Source organism: Elephantulus edwardii, unplaced genomic scaffold (assembly GCF_000299155.1).
Source record: "Elephantulus edwardii isolate Elephantulus edwardi_28Jun2011 unplaced genomic scaffold, EleEdw1.0 scaffold00182, whole genome shotgun sequence".
In the NCBI taxonomy this organism is placed as follows: domain Eukaryota; kingdom Metazoa; phylum Chordata; class Mammalia; order Macroscelidea; family Macroscelididae; genus Elephantulus; species Elephantulus edwardii.
The window spans coordinates 5,369,577-5,395,875 of NW_006399932.1; the positions used below are offsets into that span (position 1 = coordinate 5,369,577).

Sequence of the window (26,299 nt, forward strand, 5' to 3'; positions counted from 1 at the left end):
ACAAAAGACATTAGCAACAAAAGGAGCACAGAAGTTCCATCCCAGCATCCTCAGTGGCCCTTGGGGCTCTTTGCAGGCGTGCACTTTGCTTTCACTCGAGTGACACAGGCAACATATGAAGTGGGACAAGCATCCACCAGAAAAATGCTCCAGGCCTGACAGGTCCTAAGTCACTTTTCCGTCTTGCTGGTACATAGTCCCTATGCTCAAGCTCAAAGAAAACCCACGACTCTTAGATCTCCAGCTGCATTTCAGTCAAAGGGTTCAGCTGTGCCTCTTTCATCCCGGCCCGGTTTTACTGCGGGAGCACCTTCTCGTTAGCTGTCAACACTTTTGGAACAGACTTTTCTTTCTGGGAAAAGATCGTACAGCAGTCTGGATTTCAAATTATAATTTCAGTATAAATGAGAGAAAGAGTTTTTTTAAAAGTCACTCAAGACTCACTGCACAGCTTCATCTGGGGTTAGGCCAACAGTTGTTAAGAGTTCTAAAAAATTGTCTTTTTTTCTCTAGCTATGAAAAAAAGCAGAGATTGCAATTTTGCATTTCCTGAAACCTTCAACAGCTGGTTTAAGTAACTAATGATGTTGGAGAATAAAGACCAATATAGAGTGTTTCCTGACTTTTTTATTTGCTTTGTTTACCTAAACATGATGAGAATTGAGAAAATTTCATTTTAGCATCATTTGAAGTACATCCATCACAGTCTAGGATCCCCTTCTCAGACATTAAGTAGGGAGTAATATGTTTGTTAGCTCATCACTGACCACGGAGTCCTTGCATGCCATGGCATGAAATAGAGTTTGTATTTGTAATGGAGGAAAGCATTAACTTTCTAAACATCTACTCTGATAATCTGAAGTAATGTAGATGAAAAGGAAGAAAGAGCAAAAGTCTGTTAAAAGAGTCAATAATGTTTAAATTTTTTTTCTTTAAAAGTAAACGTATTTTTTAAAGTACACACTTCACAAATTTTGAAGATTTTTACACAGATGTTTTGAAGGTATGTGCTGTTGAAAAATATTTCTGTGAATTGACTTGTAACATTTTCAGATTACCTTTCATCAACTCATATACGTTTGTAAAATTCATTAGAATATGTTCAGAGATTGTTGTTAGTTGCTTGATTCTGACTCACAGAATCAAACCTTATTTACAACAAAATAAAGGAATTCTCCGTAAAAAAAAAAAAGTCTTACTACGACCTAATAGTGAGATTAGACCAAACTTTCCTTCTTAACTCTCAGAAGGATAGACAGCCTGTTTTGCACCAAACACCACAGAATTGAAAAGAAGGCTAAGCTCTCATTAGAAGTGCACATTAGAAGGTACCTTAGCCTTCTTTTCATTCAAGAATATATATGAATGGACCTTTACCAAAGTACCAAGATTGGTAGGTGGCACAAAAGATCCTGGGCTGTAGCTGAAAGGTTGGCTGTTCCAATCCACTCAGAGACACCTCAGAAGGCAAATTTGATGATCTACTTCAGAAAGTCACAGCCTTGGAAATCTGCAGAGTATTTAAAGTCTGCACACACAGGGGTTGACATAAGTCAGAATCAACTCAACAGCAACTTAACGACACCACAAAGTACCAGGCAGTGTGCTCGGGGCTGTGCATATGGCATTGAACAAATGGGCCCAAATTCTTACCTCCAAGTGCTCATGGAACTTAAGGGCTTCTGGAATGAATGAAAACATTAACAGATTGTGGTGTGATGAATTAAATAGTGTTTCTTACTAAATGAGTACAGTCATTAAAAAATAAATCTATGCATAAAACAGTATCACACGAAGAACTGTGGCAGTCTTTTTCTTTATGCACTAGACACCCTTCAATTTCTTCTTATTGTACAGTTGATAATGAACAGAACTTCTGTCCTGTGGAAGGGGTTATTTTCTGGAAATCATCATGCCAAAGGAGGGAGGATATTTTCTGGGGCTGTTCAGACACTGAGCTGTAAATGAATCTGGCAGGAGGAGTGCTGAAGGGAGAGGATATTAGCAATTGGAAAATGGCTTTCTGACTCTGTTGCCAGAGGCTCTGGGTGATGGCATTAGAAGCCACATGATAGAATTAGACTGAGGTTATGTGCAGCTCTGGCTAAGCTCAAAGCATCCAACAGCCCCACCAGGACTTTGATTGTGAGGGGAGGCAGCCTAATGCACATTTTATTATCTCAGGGAAAGGGAGCATTGTTCTGAAATCCAGAGTTTTGAAAGAAGATGAAAAATCATGAGTACAATCCCAGATGCTTTGCTCTCTCACTCTAGGCTACGCCTTCCCTCCCACTCCCCCCCCCCCCCCCCCCCCCCCCCGCCTTATCTCTGTGCAGTGATTTCTCATTTGAAAAGTTCTCACCTAGAACATGCCCACTGAACGAGGAGCAAGGAGGAGGAGAAAAGAACAGGAGTAGGAGAAGAAAGAAGGAAGTCGGTCTCTACTTTGCAAGGGGTTTGAGTGTTTTGGATCTAGGATGCTGTGGCACAGCTGGTCCCATCCTTAGACACATCCCGCCCACCTGGGCACCTGGCCTCCACTCTCCATCTGTCTCTCATCATCTCAGCCAAAACTGAGGTCTGTTTGTTGGTGGCGAGGGAGTGTTTTCATCCTTTTAAATTTCCTATTTATTTTCTTCTGCCTCAAGTTTGTTTTCCTTTCATTAATGCAAGCCTTGAATAAATTCATTTGTTGCTCATGGGCAAAGGCAGCTTCAGCAACCTGCCAAAAACATCTTAAGACCATAAAAATATTGGTTCACCTGTAAAATTTGCACTTAATCCAAAAGCACTTAAAGGACCTTTCCTTTTGGCACTGTCCCTAGATGGTGCAAATTGTTCACATGCTTAGCTGTTTAAAAAAAGGTTGGAATTTCAAGTCCATAAGAGGCACCTCAGAGTAAAGTGTTTGATGATCTATTTATAAAAAAAAAAAATCATCTATTAAAAACTTTGTGGAACATAGGGGTACTCTGTCACCACGAATAGGGTCACAATCAGCAGTGCCATCACAGGTTGATGTCACCAATGAGGAATCTTATGGTGGCATCCTCTGCCTTACCCCCGCCCCCATGGACTTCCTCATGGGCCAGAGCATACAGCATCTGTGTGTATTATCGGTTTTAAACAGAGACCCCCTTCGTTTATGGTCAATAAGTTGGAAACAATGAAATGATGAAATGATCTTCCATTGGGTTTTTGAAACTGTAAATCACATAAGAGGATATTGCCCATCTTTCTCCAAAGTAGTTGCTTTTGGATTAGAATTGTCAGGGTTAGTTATACCACCAGGGTGAATATGTGATACAGTTGCAACTTCCTTAATGGTAATTTTTTTTAAATTATATAATTGCCAGTAATAAGATTGTTTTGTAAAGTCTTTCTACTTTGGATTGCATTATTAGTAATTGAGTGCAAGAATTTTTACATTTTTTTCTTTAATTATTACTTCCTTTTCAAAAAAATGTTTTTCTTTACCACAATATTGTTTCCAATTATCACAATACTGTAGCTAAAAAACACCAAATATTTTGAGTATAAACCTTCTCCACTAGCAAAAAAACAACACTGCAAGCTTGTCGTGTGTGTATGTGTGTGTATGTGTGTGTGTGTGTGTGTATATGTGTACACGGTGAAACCACGTGATTGGAAGCATCATTGCTATTGGATAATAATGACACCTTTAACCTGAGAACATTAGAAGGTTCAAAAAAGTAAATTAGCATAGTGTTCTAGCCTCAGTTGGTGTGTTGTGATTGTTGTTAAGTGCCTAGTCATCGAGGACCCTTAGCTAAAGCTCTGAACCCTGCTGTTGTTTAACTATCATCATAACTGTTTCGGAAGTGGTCGCCACTCCTGCTTCCAAGCTTATTTTAATCTGGGAGCTCCACTAAACACTGTCCACCATGGGTAACCATTATCACATTTGACACATCAGTGTCACAGTGTTTAGCATCACAACAACCAAGAGTTACACCTCTGTAAAGCAAAGTGACAGACCAGTGCTATACCACATCAAAGAATGTGTGACTGAAAACAATTAAAAATCAAGCCTGAGGGCCACACAAGGAGGGGGGATTGCCTTTTTTTCAATAAAAGGCCAAATCTAATCAGCTCAGACCCAGCTGTGAGTGAAACAAGAAAGCAAGCACACACCCAAGCCTCAACCAAAACATAAAAACACACCTTTGTCACCTTTGTCAATCTAACTGCTCCACACATCTTCCCAAACTGGATACCAGCACCAAACTGACCACCTACTGCCTTTTTCAATACAAGGCCAAATCCAAGTGTACTGATATATTTAACCTAGGCCGGTGGGGTGAAATGTTTTGTTGTTAGGCCTAACTACAAGAATAATTTTAAATGAAACAATACATTTCTCCTGAAATTCTGCACAAAAAAATTTATAGACCATTGCTTTGGTGTCACTTCCACTGACAACATCACCCGAGTGGTCACACCCCACTAGTGACAACATTGGTCATGAACCTGCATCAACTCAATGGCAATTGGTGTTGGCTTCTCTTTGGCTCTGACCTTGCCCTTCTGCTACCCCTTTTCTTGCTAAGGCTGGAATTGTGCTGCTGATGTAGAGGTATGAGGTTTGAATCCACCAGCTGTTCTGGGGGAGAAGGATGGGCAGTCTTCTCTAGTGTGATTTACTACCTCTGAAAACCTGCTGGAGGGTCATCTATGGGTCAGTTCGGACACTATGGGACACAACAAGAGGACACGTGAGTGGCAGAAATGGCTAACTGTTCAAAGGTTGGGAGCTTGGTCCCCCCAAGCGGCACCTCCGAGATGGCCCTGATTATCCCCTTCTGGAAACCATATGGAGCTCTGCACGCGGGGTCACCTTGAGTCAGAATCCACTTCCCAGTGACTAACAACAAAACATGCAGCTCAGGCCAGCCTGGTCCAGACAGCAGCTTCTAAGCAGATGGGAGCAAAAGAGATAGAGTCAGAGAAGGGCTTTGGTCTGCTGCGTGTTTGCTATTAAATCCTTTCTGACTTCCTGCCCCCCCCCCCAACACATGTTTATCTTCACAGTTGAAGAGTTATAATCCTGGGCACCGAAAACAAGTATGGTTTATGTTTACTAGCCTGTGGTTGTGCTTCTAGAGGGTTTTACTTGGTTGAAGCCAATTTTCACTGGGATCCTAAAAGGTCTGGCTTCTTTAAGAAGTAAGAGGTCCCAGACACTGAATCAAGCTGAGTCATTGGGCCTAACAATTCGGAACAGCTGGGGGCGAGGTAAAAAAGCCAGGGGCCCCTGGGCAACAGAATGCCCCTCAAGAAAACATTCAGATACCCAAGTGAGGGGGTAATCTCATAGGCTCATGACAGCAAGGGCTTCACTCTCACTGTGTGCCATGAGTGCGTATTGTGTGCTTGTCACTGAGAAAGAAGAAATAGTGCAAGGTCTCAAACCCTGACTTCTTTTCATTTTTATAACGTTCTGCATTTTTTTTATGAGACCCTCCATGGCTTTGAATCACTAACCCTCTGCCTGTATCACTGAGCTTTTATTCTCTGCAATAGCTAAGTGTTAGGCTCCTAAGTGATAGGTTAGCAGTTCAAGGCTCCATAGAGAAAGATTTGACAATTTACTCTCTTAAAGATTACAGCCTAGAAAATGCTAAGAGACAATTCTACTCTGTCACATGGGTTTGCTCTGAGTCAAAACTCAACCTGACGGCATCTCACAACAACAACATCCCTCAGAGTGTGGGTGCTCTGCTGGCCCCACAGTGTCTGCGATGAACTCCCCAAATATCAATTAGTCTCATAGCTTCCCTTTCACGAGGCCTGGCCCAGCCATCAGCATGTCAAGATAGCCTCCATGCCACCAGTGTGAGTGGCCCTCACTTCCCACCATTCTGCTTCTGGTTTGCTTTATTTCTTTTTAATAGCATTAAGCGATAAGTGTCTCTATACACATGTGTGTATTTAATGTCATGTATAATGTCCTTGAAGATGTTACTTATTGATAATCTCAGTTCTTATCCATTGTTGTGTTTACCATCTAGAACAGTATCTGATACATAGCAGATAACTCAATAAATTTTGTTGAATTCAAGTCAGGTTCTCTTCCTTAAGGGGACAAGATATGGTATGAGACTTTAAATATATCAGAGGTAAATGTTAATCCACAAATTCAGATGATTAAGGAAATATGGCATCCCGTGGACTCTGATGAAGTAGTCCGTAGGGGGGTTGGACTCTAACACGAAGGTGGAGCCTTGGGGGTGGTTCTAACCCATCAGCTCCTTTGAAGGAGAGAGATGAGCAATCTCCTCTCATGGGATTTACAACCTCAGAAAACCTGCTGGAGGGTCACCTATGAATAGGTTCCAACGCGTTTGAGCTTGAGTTTTTCTTTTCTACAGTATTTCCCCTAAGTATTACTCATTTGTTGTTGTTGGAAATACATGCAACAAACATACACCATTTCAACATGTACAATTTAGTCACACTGATTACATACTTTGAGGCATGCAGCTATTCTCAGCCTCCTTTTCTGAGTTGTTCTCCCCTCATTTGCATAAACCCACTGCTCTGTAAGGCTCCCATCTAATCTTTCAAGTTATTGTCACTTTGATGTGTACAGATAGTTCTTAAAAGAATAGAATGCTCAAGGCAAATACTTTTTTAAAACTACTTAAACTCTTGTTCTGTTTAAGATATTTTAATGTATTTTTAAATTTAGGATTATCTCAGGGTAATAGTTTCAGGGACTCATAAATTCTCCTTGGCTTTAGAAAGTCTAGCATTCATGAGAATTTGAAATTCTGTCCTGCATTTCTCCCTTTTGATAAATGTTCTCCCTTAGATCAAAATGTCCAGTTTGCCTGTCTTCTGAGAAAGGAAGGAGTTCCCCATTGAGACAATTAGTCACACATTCCATATCCTTTTTTTAATTACTAATTTTCTTTATACTGTTGCTTCAGATGACCAGAGACCAATTGTTGGGCCTTGAATCACTACATGCAAATTTTTAAGGCTCTAGACACTGTACATTGAACTAGGAGGTGGAAGAGGAGCACTAAACATCTTATTTGGTCAATTAACTGGGATATCCCATGGAATCATAAATCTAAACTTCTAAACCCCAAGGAACTAAATCCCATGAGATGGTTGGTTGTACATAGTCTCAGCTACTTTTTTATTTTTTACATCTCTGTTGTGAACAGCACACATATTTTGCCAATTCAACTTTTCAAAGATGCACAACTTATTAATGGCAATTAGAATTGGTGTGTAACTCTACCCTTTGATCAATGTGATTTTTTCATCATCATTAATTCTTGACTTATCTCTTCCTCCAACCCTGGGTAACAACGAATAAACTTTGGTCTCAATATAGTTCTCTTTCCTTGTCTTTTTTATGTAAGTCTGATTATGTACTTGCAAAAAGCTGTGCTACCAACATAAAGGTATTCAGTTCTAATCCACCAGCTGTACCTTGGTAGAAAGACAGACAGTCTCTTCCTGTGCAACTTATAGCTCCTGAAAACTCACTGAAGGGTCAGCTGTCAGTGGGTTTCCACCCAACAACACACAATGAGAAGATTATACAATATTTTTTTCTATGATTGACTTATTTAAATAACATTTAATCCATTTAAATAACATTTCCATCCATAACATAGCATGTATCACGATAATTTTTCCTGCTGGTTAAGTATTCCATTGTACACACGTAACACAACACATTTAAAAAAAATCTACTCATCTATTACTGGGAATTTAGATTATTCCTACAATTTGACTATTGTTTATAGAGTTACGATAAGTCTCTATTTCCAAATCCTTGGGGCATACACCTACAAATATAGTTGCTGAGTTTTGTAGTAGTCATTTCTAGGGGTTTTTTTAAAAGGAATCGACACACTGTTCTATACAATAACTACATTATTTTGCATATCCACCTGCAATGCTTAAAGGGTTTCAATTTCCTTGCACTCATTTCAACCTTTGTTATTTTCTGTTTGGTTTTTTGTTTGTTTGGTTGGTTGGTTGATTTTCGTCTTAGTCATCCTGTTGTTTTTGCTGTGTGCCTTCAAGTTGGTCAGCTTCATATCTGACCCTCCAGTGGGTTTCAGAGGCAATATTGCACAGGAGGAGATTGCACCAGAGCAGCTCTTTACCATTTGACCACCAGAGCTTCCTAGCAATCCTTGTTGTGGTTATTATGTATCATCGAGTTGGAACTGGCCCATAGCTGACCCTCCAGTGGGTTTTCAGAGGCAGTTAATCACCATCCTACTACCTGTAAAATGTTATCTCACTCTGGTTCTGATTTGCATCTCTCTGATGGCTAATACTGCTGAGTATCTTTTCATGTGCTTGGTGGCTATTTGTGTATTCTTTGTGTTGAAATGCCTTTTTAAGTCCTTTGTCCATTTTATGGTTTAGTTATTTGTCTCTTCTTTTTTTGTCAAATCACACACACACACACACACACACACACAGATTGTTGTTGGATATATGACTTCCAAAGATATTCTTTCACTTGATTTTCTTTTCACATTTTTGGTAAAGTTTTTAATTGTTCTGAGGTCCCATTGATACATTTTACTTTCCTATGTGTGCCTTTGTTACTATATTAGGTAATCAATCCACTGTTGAACAGTGAACAGGACATTACGTCTACCTTGTTCTAAGAATTTGGTGATTTACGTTTGCATACATAGGTCCTTAATCTATTTTTTCTCTTTTGCTTTTTAATTGATTTTATTAGGAAGTTTGTATACGTTGTGTTTTACACTACTCTTCATTCACATTGTGTTTCATGCAATCATTTTCATGCATTATATTTTGTAAAAGTAAACACCATTGGACTTTGCCCATCATGACCCTGTCTTTTTGTCCAGATCTTCCCATTTGTTTCCCTCCTCGCCACTTGTCCAGGTCCTTAATCTGTTTTGAATTTGGTTTTATAAATGATGAACAATGTTTTTTTTTATTCTGAAACCGCACCCTGCTGGATCAGTGGGAACTTTATCTTAGTTACATCCCTTGCCTCCCGTTCCCTCTAGAGCTGTGTTCAGTTTTGAGAGTCTTGGGCAGTGAGAAAGAAGTCCTTTGGCAAGAGAGCCTCTGCTAATCAGGCTACCACATGTAGCTGCCTCTGTGGTCCTTCCAGGTTGGTGGCCTCTGTGCTTCTGGAAAAGTTGGGAAATCTCAATGTCTTTAACTTTCCAGATGTACCCCCTGAAAGTTCTTCTGCTCTGGACTCTTGCCCCAGCCTGAGTCACTATCAGCAAGCAGAACCCAGGGAACTTTCTCCTCCTCCCTGCTGAGGGAGAACTTCCTTTTCTACTCACACTTCTGTTGTTTGTTCCCCCTACCCTCCTGCCATTTAGAATTTCTCAAACCCTAACTTATCCTCGAGGCCTCCAAATTTTAAAAAAAACAATATACAGAAATGCTTTCAGAGTCTTCTCATCCTGACACTTATCTCCCTGAAAAAGGTGGACATAAAGGAAATATTGAAGCCACGCTGACCTTATGTAGAAATGCATGCTATACATTGGCTTTGCTTGGCTGCTGAGGAAAGGTCAGCTGTTCAAACTCACCCAGAAGCTCCACTGAAAAAAAGACTTGGTGATCTACTTCCATAAAGATTACAGCCACAAAAATCATGTGGGGCAGTACTACTCTGTTGTGTGGGGTCACCATGTTCATCTTGCTTGGATCAACAATCAAGACCCTTGGTACCAGCAGTCAAGAGATCAGGAGATGCACTGGGCAAGTCTGCTGTCCGGGATCTCTCCAAAATACTGAAGAACAATAATATCAGTCTGAAGACTAAAGTGTACCTGATCCAGCCTATGGCCTTTCCAATCACTTGCTACACATCTGAGAGCTAGAAAATGAATAACGATGATGAAAGAATAATTGATGCCTTTGAGCTGTGGTGTTGGAGAAGAGCACTGAATATCCTATGGACTTCCAAAAGAACAAACAGATATGTCTTGAGAAAAGTTTAGCCAGACTTCTCCTTGGAGGCAAAGAGAGTGAAGCTTTAGCTCTCATACTTTGGGCATATTATGAAGGGAGGGTATTCCTTGGAAAGGGACATCATTCTTGGAAAGATGGAGGGTCAGTGCAGGAGAGGAAGATCCTCAGTGAGATGCATAGACACAGTGACTGCAACAATTGGCGCAAGGGTATCAGAGACTATGAGGATAGAACAGAATAGAGCAGAGTTCATGTCTGTTCACAGGATTGCGATGAGCCGTACTCAACTCAACGGCACCTAACCACAACATGAGTCAGAAGCAATTTAATAGTGCCTAACAACAATAACAAGAGACATATTGTTGTAATGTATAAAAATCCTGTAATACAAATATAGCCTATAACATATTGTATTATATATATATATGCTATGTATATAATACTTATACATACATAGTATATATATATAACATAATATACATAGGTTATATATATCAGTATAGTATAGGAATATACTTATAGCACAGTATGCACATAGAATGGTACTATCTATACTTTTCACTCCACTCTAGTCAAGGAGAGAAAAAAAATCTCACTACTGTTGGTAAGCACAACAAATTTGTAATTGAATTAAGAATCTCATGCCTATTATCTGGTGTATTTTTTTTTTTTATTCTCTCTGACCATCCAGCAAGGAGAGAAAATTATCTACAAATGAAGCTACATGAAGTTTGGTTTATCCATAAATTCCAAAGTAGGTCACTCCATAAGTAACTGGAGCTCTCATAGACCTCATCTCCAACCTAATAATTACTACTAAGATTTTCAGACAGAGCTCATTTGAGGGAGTGTAACTTATTAAAGATCCTCTTCCCTCTGCCTCACAAAACCCAACTGCCTCACACAACCCAACCAGTGAAAACACATTCTGAAATTTTACCCAGACCAAACTACCTCATTGGACTAAACTGAGTCCCTCTCCACCCTGCCCCTCCAATTTGTCGAAGATCATCTGGAATTTCTTGGTGCGCCATCACTCCAAGTCATTGTTGTTTTAATAGAATGGACAGTTGCCCTCATTATTTTTATTTTTGCTGTGGAGAAACTGGCATCTCTTCCTAGTGAGTCACACTGTGAGACCATTTCAAGATGATATCCTCAGAGAAGGCTTCTCTTCCCAGGGGACATGGGAAGCTGGGACGTAACAGCCTGTCCCGGCATGTTGCCACACAGTGTGTGGGACTTAATGAAGTCACGCTATTTCACACGCCACCAGGGCCACTGGATGGGGTGGACTTTTGGGCAGGCAGCCTTCCTCACATTTCCAACTCTCTAGAGATGAGATGAGAAAACGAAGTCATGGTGTTGGGATAGATTCGAGTCCATTAATATGGTACTTAGTCCTACTCTTTCATTACCAAGTTTATTGTCAGTAACTGTGAGTTTCTATTTTGCAAAATATAATTGAGCTATTAGAGGTAGGAGAATAAAGAAAGGAAGAGAGAAGGCAGATGTAGGGGGTGCTCAGAGCCTCATCCATCACCACACACATGCTCTGCTTCCGGTCTTTGGGAGCACTGCCCTGCAAAGTCTCCAGCCTCCTCCCTCCACCTGGATTGGAAAACTCTTCTGCTGGACATTGCTATTAGCTGCAGGTCTAGACTCAGGGTAACTCATGCCTAATAGAATGAAACTCTGCCCAGTCCTGGACAATAGATTGGGGATCAGAGCATTGTAATTCATAGAGTTTTCTTTGGTTGATTTTCAGAACATCAAGGCTTTCCTCCTAGTGAAAATCTTAGTTTGGAAGCCCTGCTGAACCTCCTCCTCATCAAAGCACCAGAGAAGCCTCCTTTGATAAATGAGATGGTGTCTGCACATGAAGTCCATTGGCTGAGAATGAAAGCTAGGTCCCCTGTACAGAATGCAGGATTCTACCACTGAGCCATCTCTGCCCTCTGCCCCTGAGTGTCAGCTCGACTTGTTGCTTTAGAGTTAGAAACAACTCACAGCCGACCTTCTGACTCAGTGGTACTTAACAACAATCACCAACCAGAGTTGGCCACAGAAGGAATCAAACTAGGATGAATACTGCCTTAAATAGTAAGCCTCTACCCACAGCAGAAAGGGTATGGCCAGAGGGCTCCCTGGAGGCAAGGATGACCGAGCTTCCTCTTTCATACTTTGGACATGTACTTAGCTAATGAATCTATTTCTTGGAAAGGGACATAGAAAGATGGAAGATCAGCAAAGGAGAGGAAGATCTTTAATGAGATGGATTGACACTGTGATTTCAGCAATAGGCTCTAGTGTCTCAGAGATGATGAGGACGACACAGGACAGGACAGGTTTCAGAATGGCTGTTCATAGGGCCGCTATGAGTTGTACTCGATTCAATAGCACGTAACAACAACAACAACCCCAAACTGGTGTCTTTCTCACTATGGATAAGACCCACTGTATATCTTTTTGCCAGTGTAGTCTGCTCAATAAACTTTTTTATTTTTCCTCTTTCCTCTCAAAAAACATTCTGTCTTCACTTATCTGGGGTTTGTGTACTTTGTGGACTTTTTCAGAGGGAATTGGCTAGAAGTCTCTGAATCGTTCAGCCTTCAGCATCTTCTGCACTAATAACAGAACCCAACATGGGTGAATTTAAAGAACAGAAGCTCAGAGTCTTGTCATTCTGGAGGCTGGAAAATCATATCAAGAAAAAAAAATGTAGATTCCTGGTGAAGATTCTGAAAGGGAAACTATGGCACATCTCCTGTCTTCTGGTGACCTCTAGTAATCTGTAGTGTCTGTTTGCTGCTTCTAGATGTCTTCATGTAGTGTCTTCCCCCTGTGAATGTGACTATTTTGGAAAAGCCACTCACAGAGTTAATATTAGAACTCTGGTGGCCTAGTGATCAAAAGTTGTGCTGTAATCCCAAAAGTATGTGGTTCAAACCCACCAGCTGCTCTGTGGAAGAAGGATGGGCAGTCTCCTGTGCAATTAACTGCTTCTGAAAACCTGCTGGAGAGTCAGCTATGGGTCGGTTCTGACTCAATGGTACTCACCAACAGTAATCTAACCCAGTACGACTTCATTTAATATAACTAATGCTGTTGATAGGTGTTGTCCAGTCAAGTATGACTCATAGCAACCCTATGAAAAAACAGACCTGAACCCTGTCATATCTTGTGCCATTCTCATCATATCTCTGACACACTTGAGTCCATTGCTGCTGTCAGTCTGTGTATGCATCTTGTTGAGGGCCATCTTCTTTTTTGCTGACCCTCTACATTTCAAAGCATGATGTCCCTTTCCTAGTAACATGTCCAAAGTATGAGAGACAAAGCTTTGCCATCTTTGTCTCCAAGGAGTATTTTGGTGGCACTTTTCCTAAGACATTTCTGTTTGTTCTGTTGGCATTCTAGGGGATATTCAGTACTTTCCTCCAACACCACAACTCAAAGGCACCAATTCTTCTTTCATCCTTATTCATTGTCCAGTGGCCAACTAGGAAGAAAGCTACATTGCCTGTCCTGTGCCTATGGGCCCCAAAGCCAAGCACCAGCACCAAAGATCCAGCTGAGCCACATTCCATGCCAAATACTCCTTTCCAGGACCTCATCCTGCCCTGTTGCCAAAGGCCTCGGCTCAGGCCAGAAAAAAAGGTGTCCTGCACCAAGATATTTATATGCCAGGTTGCTTTTATGGTTTGTTGTTAGAGGTACAACAACTATCTGTTAGTTTGATATATTGGGGAATGATTTGCATGTTGCCAAATATATTTGAAGTGTGTGGCTATGCTTGATTATTCAGCATTTGCTCTTACCAATACAGCATTTGCCTGTCAGTCTGCTGTACTGGTGTAACTTGTGAGTTGCTGTGATCCTGGAAGGATCACTTGTGTTTCAAATGCCAGAGGGATCACTCATGGTGAACAGATTGCAGCAAAGTTCTAAATTAAGCTACTAAAATTTAACCCTCCATTTTCTCAAATAAAGTCACATTCATAAATACTGGGGTTGAGCATTCCATATATTTTTTTACGGGATACAATTAAATCTATAATAGGCAGTAAGGTTGATTGAACTAATAAGGATCCTTGAAAATTTCTTTTTATAATGCTGATATGATAATCCCTCTCTTATTTACCACTTCTTGCATACCTATTCTCATAAGAATTTACTTTTCCCATTTGAGTCACATAGAAAAATGTAAAATATCAGCATAAATTTTAAATGTACATGTAAATTTTGATTATGAATAATTATTTTGGTTTTGTGTGCTGTCAAGCAAACTATTCATAGTAACCCTAAGAAAAATGCATCTGAACCCTGTCCTATCTTGTACTATCCTTATCATATCTGAGATACTTCATCCCATTGCTACAGTCATTGTGTCAATTCATCTTGTTGAGAATCTTTTTGGCAGTCCATGGATATTCATTAATCTTCTCCAGCACCACAGCAAAAAGGCCTCCTAGTCACGGTCCAATTTTCAAATTCATAGCAAGTAATTGAAAAAGATCATGGATTTCATCAGGCACACCTTAGTCTTTAAACTGACATCAATGCTCTTCACCAGTTTAGAGATATCCTTATTGTAGATTTTCCCATTGCTACATGTCTTTTGAGCTCTTGACTGCTGATAACAAGGGAGTTGTTTGTGGATCCAAGTAAGATGAAATCATTGGCAGTTTCAATATTTTATCCATCTATCATGAGATTGTTTTATTAATAACATCATGGAGAAAAAAGGTATACACCTACAAAAGCACAAAACAAGTTGCAATTGAGTAAATTCCAACTCATGGCAATCTTAATGCGTCTCAGTGTAGAACTCTGTAAGAGAAGAACTGTGCACACTCCCTGACATTTCCATGGCTCTAGCCTTTCAGAAGCAGACCACCAGGCCTTTCTTTCAAGAGCTATTGAGGAGATTTAAACTTTTCTGTTTGCTCAAGAGCACTTAGCTATTTGTGCTTCTCAGAGCATGCCACATGCATGTCACAAATGCAGAGGCAAGCTTTGACTTTTGCATGTTGTTTGTTGTTGTTGTTGTTGTTATGTGCCGTTGAGTTGCCTGCAATTCATAGTGACCCTATGTACAACAAACAGCCCTGAACTCTGCCTTATCCTTTCACTGACTCTATTGCCCTAGTCACTGTATCAATCCATCTCATCTGGTGTATTTCTCTCTTGTGCTGTCTCTCCACCCTTGTAAGCATGATGTCCTCCTCCAAGGAACAGTCTATTGTGAATATTTTCCTGTCTCTTGGTTGCTGGCACCAGACTCTCTTTTTATGCTAACAGCACCCTTTCCTTCTTTAGTTTCTTTGTCACTGGATGCTGTCTCAGCGCCAAGTTCAAGGTCACTGCTGCACTACTAGCCTGAGACGGTAAAATCACTGGCCACCATTGGGTAATGCCTGGGAGTAAGGAGGAGATGTCTTTACTTTTTTAATTTCCACAATGAGAAAATAATTACTTTTGAAATCTGAGAACTAAAGATTTAAGAAAAAAATATTAATTTCCAGAAAGACTTAGTGAGATGCAGCTCATTTTCCTGTTAAATCCATTGTAGCAGCAATCACAATCCCAGTCTTCTCGCCAAGTACACAGAGCCCAGGAGAATGTGCAAAGCCTTGGATCCCACTCCTGGAATTGTCAAAAATCCTGTTAAACTGATTAAACAGATGTCTCTCCTCAAGTTGGAGCAGATATAAATCACAACTGCTTGCTTTCAATTCTAGGCTCGGTATCTTAGGGACAGCAAAGTCAGTTTCAGGTTTGTTGTTTGAAGGTTTTTTAAAAAAATATTAGAATTATAATGGCGATAACCATTTCAGGATGTGGGAAAAGGTAAACACATCTGTGTACTTCATCCTTGGGTACAAACTTCCTATGTGAGAGTGGAGTTCCACAGGCTTATACAAGCATCTTTGCAGCAGGTCCGTTGGCCAGGGGTCAGACCTCTAGGGCCCAGCACGAAGAATGAAATGGTTTCTGAACATGGAATTGGAGGCTTGTATTGCATGAAGACTGGCATAGCTGTGGCCCATATGTCATCAGCAATGAAAGCAGGGGTCTTATTATTCACAAGCAGAAAGGAAGAGAACAGCAGCCTTTCTGCAATAAATTAGCTCTGAGTTCAGCAGCTTGTCACAAGCTCAGTCCTTGGTGTCTGGGCTTGTATATCATGTTTTCAGGGGCTTGAGTAAAAATGGCTTAAGAATTGCACATCGATAAATAATGCAGTGGCAGTTCTTAGGATTTTCTCAAGTTCATATTTGTATCATCTACTCGCCTGCTGCCTGCTCAAAGGTATATGGTTCATATCCACCAGTTGCTCTGTGAGAGGAAGATGGGCAATCTCCTCCTGTGTGGTTTCCTGCCTCTGCAAACTTGCTGGAGGATCAGCTATGGGTCAGTTCTGACTTGATGGTACACAACAACAACAACTCAAATTGGACAGGATTTTGCTCTGTTGTACAGAGAGTCACTAGGAGTTGCAACTGATTCAGACACCTAACAACTCTTGGGTGGAGCATATAATAAATATGCATGTTTCCAAGAATCTAGCTTGTACACCTTTCAAAGTAGAGAGTATGCTTAATGTTGTTAATACAAGCCCTTGGCTCAGATGAGATCAGCAATGTTTGCTCATTGATGCCATGAAGTGAGAAAGAGAGAGAATCAGGTGTTGTGACCTGATGGGGAGAGTATGAGGTTTATAGAGAGAGACACAGGTCTGAGTATTGACAGGTCTGAACACCAGTAGCTGATGACACTCAGGCAGATTTCTTTGCATCTATGAAGTCCTATGGCCTCATCTGTGATTTGGGAAGATTGCTTACCTGATAATTTTAGTGAGAACCTGGCCCAGCCAGCTTGTTAGCTGCTGTCAGAAGAAAATATTGCTGGTCCTAAATCATCCCCATGACAGAAGTAGGTCACCAGGCCTTTCTTCCTGTTTAAATCTGGAAGCTCCAATAAAATATGTTCTCATCAACTCTGTGCACAAGCTTCCACTGACAGATGTGAAAGGAAAGTAGCTATGCAGGAGGTAGTTGGCTGATAGCAAACCCTCATTTCCCACATGGGTGAGAATTCTACCACTGAACCACCTGGTGCATTCTGGGAGCTTAAGAAGAATAGCTCCCATTGCAACTTTCTATTTCAAAGAATTATTTATCTATGTGTGGAAAGAACCACAGGGAGACCATTCCCCACAAAACTTGTAAAAGTATAAGGCTGGGCCCTCCACACTCACTCATTGCAGTTGTCATTCAAAGCTAAGATTGGCAAGTCTGACATCCTCCTGGAAACATACTCCCCACCTTAGCACAAGGTCACAACAGCGTTCAGTAAGGCCCACAGCACCTCTACCCCACTTTCTCGTGCCCGCGGATGAGGCAAGGGGTGCTGACATCTCTCCTATTCACTAGTTGCCAATTTCCTCACTATCCAGAGTTTCTGGTTTCAGAGAACACAAAACTAGTCTGTTCCTTTTTACCTGCTCTAATCCCTCCTTTTTTCACATGTCTGGCACCCTCACCCCTCCACCTTTAGGCTGCCTAGGGAAACAGCACACAGTCCTTACTTTCTAGATTCGCTCTCTTGGCCTGCTCCTTGTCCATCAAAGTCAACCCCCAAGGCTCTGCCTCTATAGCAAAAGAGCCCCAAATGCAATTCTTTCTCTGAGATTCTGGGACCAGATTTTTTTTTAATTGCTGTTTATTGAAAGTTAACAAAGAGATTGTTTTTCATTCATTCATGCATACATATTTTCCTCCCTACTTCTTTCTCTTCCAAATCAGTTTGTAATCTTTGTCCTACTCCAGATTGTTAATTATCGTACGTATACTATCCAACCACCCATTCCTTTCAGATTGTCCTTCCCTTCACCTTTTCCAGTGAGGTATTAATTATCTAGTCATTCTTTCCCCACTCTCATTCCTCCAACCCTAAACGTCCATTTTATTTTATAACAGTGGTCTTATGTTGTATTTGTCCTTTTATGTCTGAGATACTTCAGCATTATGTCTTCTAAGCTCATCCATGTTATGTAGTATTTTACAAGTTCACTGTTTTTCAATGCTGTGTAATATTCCATTGTGTGAATATACCATAGTTTCTCTATCCATTCATTTGTTGATGGGCACTTGGGCTGCTTCCATCTCTTTGCTATTGTGAATAATGCTGCAATAAACATGGTGTTGCTGTTTGTATCATAAATATATCTGTGCATGTCACAGCTTTGATTTCTATATCAGATATTTTTTTTAAATAGACAATGTAAGCTCAAAATGGCATCATTTAAAATGTAAAAAAAATCCTTAGAAAATGAAATCTTTATCCCTGTTAGAGAACTCAGAATCCAGACCCTGTTCCCTTACCTTTTAGTAGTTTCCTAATCTCTCTAGAGACATACACATCTTTTTAAAAAAACCACAAAATTAAATATTTTTGTGTTTGCCTTTTTCTTTCCTCTTCCCTCCCTTCCCTCTTTCCTTCCTTCTTTATTCTTTCGTCTCTTCCTCTAACGAGTTAAAGCATCTCATATTGTTAAATGTCTTTCTTTAGCTTAAAATCAGTACAGACTTTACATTTAAGGGTACTTGTAGATATTTTCTGTTCTCTTAAACAATGATCTCCAAGCCTTCTTTGCTATATAATCCTATCATTAAAAATTGCTGAAGACATACAATTTATATACTTACCGTATTCTACTCACAGATCTGCTGGTGACACAATGGTGAAGTGCACGCCTCATAAGCAAATGAACTGTGATTTTAACCCACCAACTGCTCTGCAGGAGAAAATCCCTGTGATATGTTCCTGCAAATATTACAGCCTAGGAACCCTGTGGGGCACTTCTATTTTAACATTGAATGCCACTGTAGTAAAAATATGGCTCAAGGGCACACAGTGATAACAAAATATAGACACAATACATAGAGGGAAAGTAAAGAGATCTGAACTGAATGAAATCAGGCACAAAGTGAGAAATCAAATGAACAAACTCAATATAATTTTTGCAACAAGAACAGGATGTGCCTTTTTTACAATTTTTAAAAAATTTTATTTTATGAATTTTAATGAACATTTACAGAGATTTTGAATATCCATTCATTCATTGGTGCACTTTTCTCCCTCACCACCCCTCCCCAGTTGGCTCCTCTCTTTGAAAAGTAAAAGAAAAATTCTTTCATTGCTATACAATCCCCCTTGCAACCCACCCCCACCTCCCCAAGTACACTCCACTATGCAGCCTTAATTCTGGATGCTTGTGATAACCATAATACCCTATCATATATCGCTTTTAAACTGTTCTCTCCCTCATCTGTTTCAATGCAGTATACATAATTTATCCAGTTTTTCTCAGTCTTACCCTACCCTGATGTCAGTCCCATTCTACAACAGTGGCACCATGCAGTATTTATCCTTTTGTGACTGAGATATTTCACTCAACATAATGTCCTCCAGGGTCACCCATTTTGAATAATATTGCATGAGTTCCTTGTTTTACAATGCAGCATAGTATTCCATTGTGTGACTATACCACAGCTTCTTCATCCATTTGCTTGTTGATAGGCACTTAGGTTGTTTCCAACTTCTTGCTATTGTGAACAAAGCTGTGATAAACATGGGTGTGCATATATCTGCTTGGATGTCGGTTGTGGTCTTTTTAGGGTATATTCCCAGTAGTAGAATTGCTGGGTCAAATGGTATCTCTATTTGCAACTTTTTGAGAAAGTGTCACACCACTTTCCACAGTGGTTGCACCATTTTACACTCCCACCAACAGTGAATAAGGGTTCTAGTTTCTCCACAACCTTGCCAGCATTTATTGCTTGCTGTTCTGTTAAATTTTGCTATTCTGCTTGGGTTAGATGATATTTCATAGTTTTGATTTACAACTCTATTAGAGCTAGGGATTTTGAACATTTCCACCTGAATGTCTTCTTTGGTGAAGTGTCTGTTCATATCCTGTGCCCATTTTTCTATTGGATTATTTACCTTTATCTTGTTGTGGTGCTCAAGTATTTTATAAATTCTAGATATAAGTCTCTTATCTGACATGTCATTGCCAAATACTTTTTCCCAGCCTGTGGCTTCCCTTTTTAACCTGTTGGAGAAGTTTTTGGATGTGCATAACGATTTGATTCTTAGAAGTTTCCATTCATCTATTTTATCTTCTCCTGGTTATAGATTTTTCAGGGTAGTTGGGAGACTGTTTATGTTATGGATTAGGACTACTAGAGTTCTTCCAAGCTTTTCTTTAATGAAGTTTATAGTCTTTGGTTTTAGTCCTAGGTCCACGATCCACCTTGAGTTAGTTTTTGTATATGGAGTGAAGTATGGATCTTGCTTGAGTCTTCTGCAGATATTTTTCCTATTTAGGCTTTGCCTTTTAAAATTCATTTCTCCAGTGAGCTAAATCATGAGTGAGGCGTGACTTGGAAAAGATGTAAGCACATGGTGCACAAGTTGGAGAGATAGTATGCTTTAATTTCAAAGTGACAGGATTCCTTACTTGCAAAATTACTATTATATGCATATTCATAAAGACATTTTGATGCCATGTGATCCCAGAGTGTTTCATTTTTTGATGTTTTATAAAATTAAGTTATTCCTTATTTGGCCAACAGATGTAGAGTGTTTAAAGTCCACATTAACAATAAACTGAAAAACTCATTCCCATTAAATCACTATTAACTCATAGCTGGCCTTCTACTAGGATTGTGAGGCTGTAAATCGCACAGGAGGAGAATGCCCATCTTTCTTCCATGGAACCTCTGTGAATTTGAACTGCCAGAGAAACAAGGCTTTTGGATTAGCAACGCAATTCCCTATGGACTATATCACCAGAACGCAAATGTGTTACTTATATAGCTTGTACAATTATTTTGGCCTGTGGAAGCAGGAGTGGCATCCACTTCCTAAACAACATGCCTCTGGAAACTATGAACTTTTATAAATGACAATCGTTATAAAAAGGCTTCAGGCCTTTTGTTCATAGAGTCACTATAAGTCGTGCTCAACTTGAAGGCAATCAACAACAATCTTAAAAGTGTGTGCATATCAAGATTAATTAATTAATCCAGATTCTTAAAAAGGCAAAAATTCAGTATGTTTTTCTAAATGAAATTCTCAGCTTATCCTGAATTGGTGTCATTACTTTATATATTATTTATATTTCAAAGAAATTCCACGTTAACTTTCATGCTAAGACTTTAAAAATGGTGTCTTCCCCATCACTATTAAAATGTCACCCATTCCTATGAGATGATGCAGCAGTTATTATCCTATAATATCAACCAATCAGTTTCATGTATACAGTGTAATAAACCCTTTTGTTATTGTCAAGCAAGATATTATAATTTTGCTCCTTAAGTGTACTTTTCATCTACTTTGAGGTAGAATTGTTGTTGTGGTGTTGTGTACCGTCGAGTCAGAAATGATCCACAGCTGACTCTCCAGCAGGTTTCCAGAGGCAGTTAATTGCGTGAGAGGAGATTACCCATCATCCTCCCTCAGAGAAGCTGGCTGATTGGAACTGCATGCCTTTAAGCTTGCAGTGCAGTTTCTTACCACTAGGCCATCAGATCTCCAAGACACCAACATCCCCTTATCCATTTTCTTCTAAAACCATTCTTTCCATCATTTAAGTTAAACTCTGTAATTCTTAAGCATACACAATATTTTTTTAATTAATTTTCATGAATGTTTACAGAGACTTTGGATTTCCATTCATTCATTGTTGCATTTTTCTCCCTGCCCACCCCTCCCCCCTAGTTCGCTCTTCTCTTTGAAAAGTAAAAGAAAAATTCTTTCATTGGTATACAATCCCCCACCCCCACCCCCAGTACACTCCACTATGCAGCCTTCTCTCTGGACTTCTATCATGACCATAATACCCAATCATATATTGCTTTTAAACAGTTCTCTCCCTCATCTGTTTCAATTCAGTATACATAACTTATCTAATCTTTCTCAGTCTCACCCCAACCCTGATGTCAGTCCTGTTCTACAACAGTGGCACTATGCAGTATTTGCCCTTTTGTGACTGAGATATTTCACTCAGCTTAATGTCCTCCAGGGTCACCCATTTTGAATAATATTTCATGAGTTCCTTGTTTTTCAGGGCCGTGTAGTATTCCAGAGCTTCTCTATCTATTCCTTTGTTGATGGGCACTTAGGTTGTTTCCAACTCTTGGTTATTGTGAACAAAGCCATAATAAACATGGGTGTGCATGGTTTCTTTAGGGTAAGCATATGCAATATCTTTTAAAGTTAATTTTACATGAAAAATCTCCCCACAAAAAAGCTCATTTGTTTCAAAGATTATCTTTATTGAATGAGAAATATTTTACTTTTTTCTTATTTATATGACATTTTCGATTTAAAAACTTTCATTTCAAAACTTAAAAACAAAGTTTTCTTTTAGAGAAATAATCTATTTCTTTTAAATAATCCACCCTTTATCAAAAACAAATCGATTGATCATGTCAAAACATCTCAGAGGCTGGTCATAGGGCAAAATATGTCCTCCACCTCGAACAATTACCTTAAAGAAAAAGGTATACAAACTTTGTAAGTAAAACAGTATAAAATTTTAAAAAAAGAAAAAATTAAATACTAATAAGAGGAAAAATATTCATTTAAAAGGATGAGTTTTAAATATACAGAACATTTCTTTCCGATTATAATCTATGTAAAGCTTACATGAAATACAGAGCATCTTCTACTAATCCATGCCTCAGGACTTTTCTTGCTTTTGATAGCTTTAATTAAAACAGAACAAAACACCCCACTAACCCCATTGCCTTGAGTTAATTCTGACTGATATTGACCCTACAAAACAGAATAAAGCTGCCCCAAAGAGTTTGTAAGGTAGCTAGCTAGTGGGTTTGAACTGCTAATCTTTTGGTTAATAATAGAGTACTTGATCGCTGTGCCAACCTTACTGTAGTAAAGTGATAATTTTTCTAGTTATGTATGTCTTTCATCTGCTCTCATCTGTCAGTTACTTTTATTTAAAAACCAACAAAGCAACAATAAACAAACACACAAATTGAGACAGACTAGGAAGAAGGATTGACTGTCCACTTCCGAAATGAGAGGCCTTCGAAAACCCTATGTCCAATAGAGCACACTTAGACTGGCAGAGATGGCAATTGAGACTGAGATCTTAGAAATGGAAAACACAAAGGAGGAGGAACAGCTCTAAGCAGACACTAGTGATTGGAATGTGGAATGTGAGAAGCATGAATGTAGGAAAATTGGAAATTGTAAAGAAAGAAATGGAATGCATAAATATTGACATACTAGGTATTGGGGAAATGAGATGGCTTGGCATGGGACATTTTTAATCAGATGATCATATGATCTACTATGCCAGGGATGAAAAGGTGAGAAAAAATGGGGTTTATTTCATAATTTTAAAAAGTCTTTTCTAGATCCATCATGAAATATAATGTGGTAAGAGACAGAATAATATCCATACACATACAAGGAAGTCCAGTGAATACCACTATCATTCAATATATACACCAACAACTAGAGACAAAAGAGGAAGACATGGAAAAATTTTACCAACTTTTGGAATCAGAAATTGCTCAAACATGCAGTCAAGATGCATTAATAATAATGGGCATCTAGGGCATCTAGAATGCAAAAGTTGGGAACAGAGAAGGATCAGTAGCTGAAAAGCATGGAGTTGGTGAGAGAAATGAGGCTGAAGATAGAATGATAGAATTCTGCAAATTCAATGATTTATTCATTGCAAATACCTTTTTAAATTATCAATTTGAATGAAAATTGAAAGAGACTTTGGATTTCTATTCATTCATTGTTGTACTCATTGCAAATACCTTTTACTAAAAACACAAATACAGGCTATACACATGGATTTCACCTGGTGGTATGCATGGGAATCAAATAGATTACATTTGGTGAAAGACTCATGGAAGAAGCTCAACATCAGCTGTGAAATCCAGGCCAGGTGCTGGTTGTGGGACAGACCACCAACTACTCATATGGAAGTTCAAGTTGAAGTTGAGGAAAATTAAATCAAATCTATGGGAACCAAAATTTTACCTTAAGTCTGTCCCACTCGAATTTCAAAACCATCTCAGGAACATGTTTGAGGCCTTGAGCACCAATGAGCATAGACCAAATGAGCTCTGGGAGGATATTAAAAAAATCCTCCATGAAGAATATAAAAAGATCATTACAAAGGCTGAAGAAGAAGAAAAGATCAAGATGGATGTCAGATGAGATTCTGAATATTGCATTATAGTGCTGAGAAGCCAAAGCCAAAGGAAGAAATCAAGAAATCAAAGAGCTAAACAGAAAATTTCAAAAGGCAGCTCGGGATGACAAAGCATGATACTATAATGAAATGTGCAGAGAGCTGGAGTCAGAAAATCAAAAGGCTCAAACTCACTCAGCACTACTTAAGCTGAAGGAGTTGAAAAACAAATCCAAGCCACGGGTGGCAACACTTAAGGATACTGTGGGTAGAATGTTAAATGATCCAGGAAGTATCAAAAGAAGATGGAAGGAGTACACAGAGTCACTGTATCAGAAGGAATTGGCTGACACAGAGGAATTTCATGAAATAACATATGAGCAAGAGCCTATGGTGATGAAGGAGGAAGTTCAATTTGCTCTGAAGGAATTGGCAAAAAACAAGTCTCCAGGAGTTGACAACATACCAATTGATTTATTTCAACAAACGACGCAGCCCAGGATGTGCTCACTAAGTTGTGCCAAGAAATCTGGAGGACAGCCAGCTGGCTGACTGAATGGAAAAGATCGATATTTGTTCCCATTCCAAAGAAGGGTGACCTAACAGAGTGTGGAAATTATCAAACAATAACATTAATATCACATACAAGCAAGATTCTGCTGAAAATTATCAAAAAAAGTTTGGAACAATATGTCAACAGAGAACTGCCAGATGTGCAGGATGAATTTAGAAAAGGTCATGGTACTAGAGATATTATAGCTAATATTAGATGGATCTTGGCAGAAAGCAGAGAATACCAGAAGAATGTGTATCTGTGCTTAATTGACTATGCAAAGGCTTTTGACTGTGTGGATCACAACAAGCTATGGCTGACTCTATGAGAAGAATGTGAATCCCAGAACATTTGATTGTGCTAATGCGAAACCTATACTTGGACCAAGAGGCAGTCGTCAGAACAGAGCAAGGAGACATTACATGGTTCAAAATCAAGAAAGGGATGTCTTTTGTCTCCATGCCTTTTCAATCTGTATGCAGGACAGATCATCTGAGACGCTGGGCTGTACGAGGAGGAATGTGGCATCAGAATTGGTGGAAGAGTCATCAACAACCTGCATTATGCAGATGACACAACCCTGCTTGCTGACACTGAGGAAGACCTGAAGTGCTTGGTGCAGAAGGTCAAGGACTGCAGCCTCCTATATGGATTGAAGCTCAACATCAAGAAAACAAAGATTCTCACCACTGGGCCAATTGGCAGCATCAGTATGGATGGTGAAAAGATTGAAATAGTTAACAATTTTAGGTTTTTTGGCTCCACAGTCAACACTCTTGGTACCAGCAGCCAGGAAATCAAGAGATGAGTTGCACTGGGAAAGTCAGCTGTCAGGGACCTCTCACGAGTACTGAACAGCAACGATACCAGGCTGGAGACCAAGGTGTGCCTGATCCGGGCTATAGTCTTCTCAATTACACGCTATGCATTGAAGAGTTGGACAGTGACTAGGGATGATAAAAAAAGAATTGATGCCTTTGAGCTGTGGTGATGGAGAAGTGTTGACTGCATGGACTGCTAGGAGAACAAACAGGTTTGTCCTGGAGAGAGTGAAGCCAGACTGCTCCTTGGAGTCAAGGATTCTGAAGCTTTGTCTGACATACTTTGGGCATGTTGCAAGGAGGGACTGGTCCTTGGAGAGGGACATCATGTTTGGGAGAGTGGAAGGACGGAGCAGGAGAGAAAAACTCTCTATGAGATAGATCAATTCTGTAACTGGGGTAGGGGAAGTGAGTGTGTCAGAGACAGTGAAGTTGGCACAGGATAGAGCAGGGTTTAAGGCTGCTATACATAGGGTCGCTATGAGTTGCAAGTGCCTCAACGGCACATAACAACAACAACAACATTTAATTGAATACAAAGTTGTATTCATCTTTCGTATGTGTAAGACTTGAACATCATTCCTCAGTCTTTTCCTCCTTGGAGTGAATTGCTTGCTCTTCTGTGCAAGCTTTAAATATTTCTTAGGTAGGACCAATAGGCACCTCATGATAGATGGAGAGGAGATTGAAACTGCCAACAACTTC

General features: G+C 39.7%; 1 protein-coding gene across 1 annotated transcript in view; it reads right to left on the bottom strand.

The window, feature by feature from the left end:
* Nucleotides 1–22,432: 22,432 nt before the first annotated feature.
* CPVL (carboxypeptidase, vitellogenic-like) overlaps nucleotides 22,433–26,299 on the bottom strand; it is a 154,154-nt gene continuing 150,287 nt past the window's right edge. Inside the window, exon 11 of the mRNA XM_006896135.1 lies at nucleotides 22,433–22,534. Within this exon, the coding sequence (XP_006896197.1) occupies nucleotides 22,433–22,534 (102 nt within the window). The remainder of the gene's footprint in view (nucleotides 22,535–26,299) is intronic.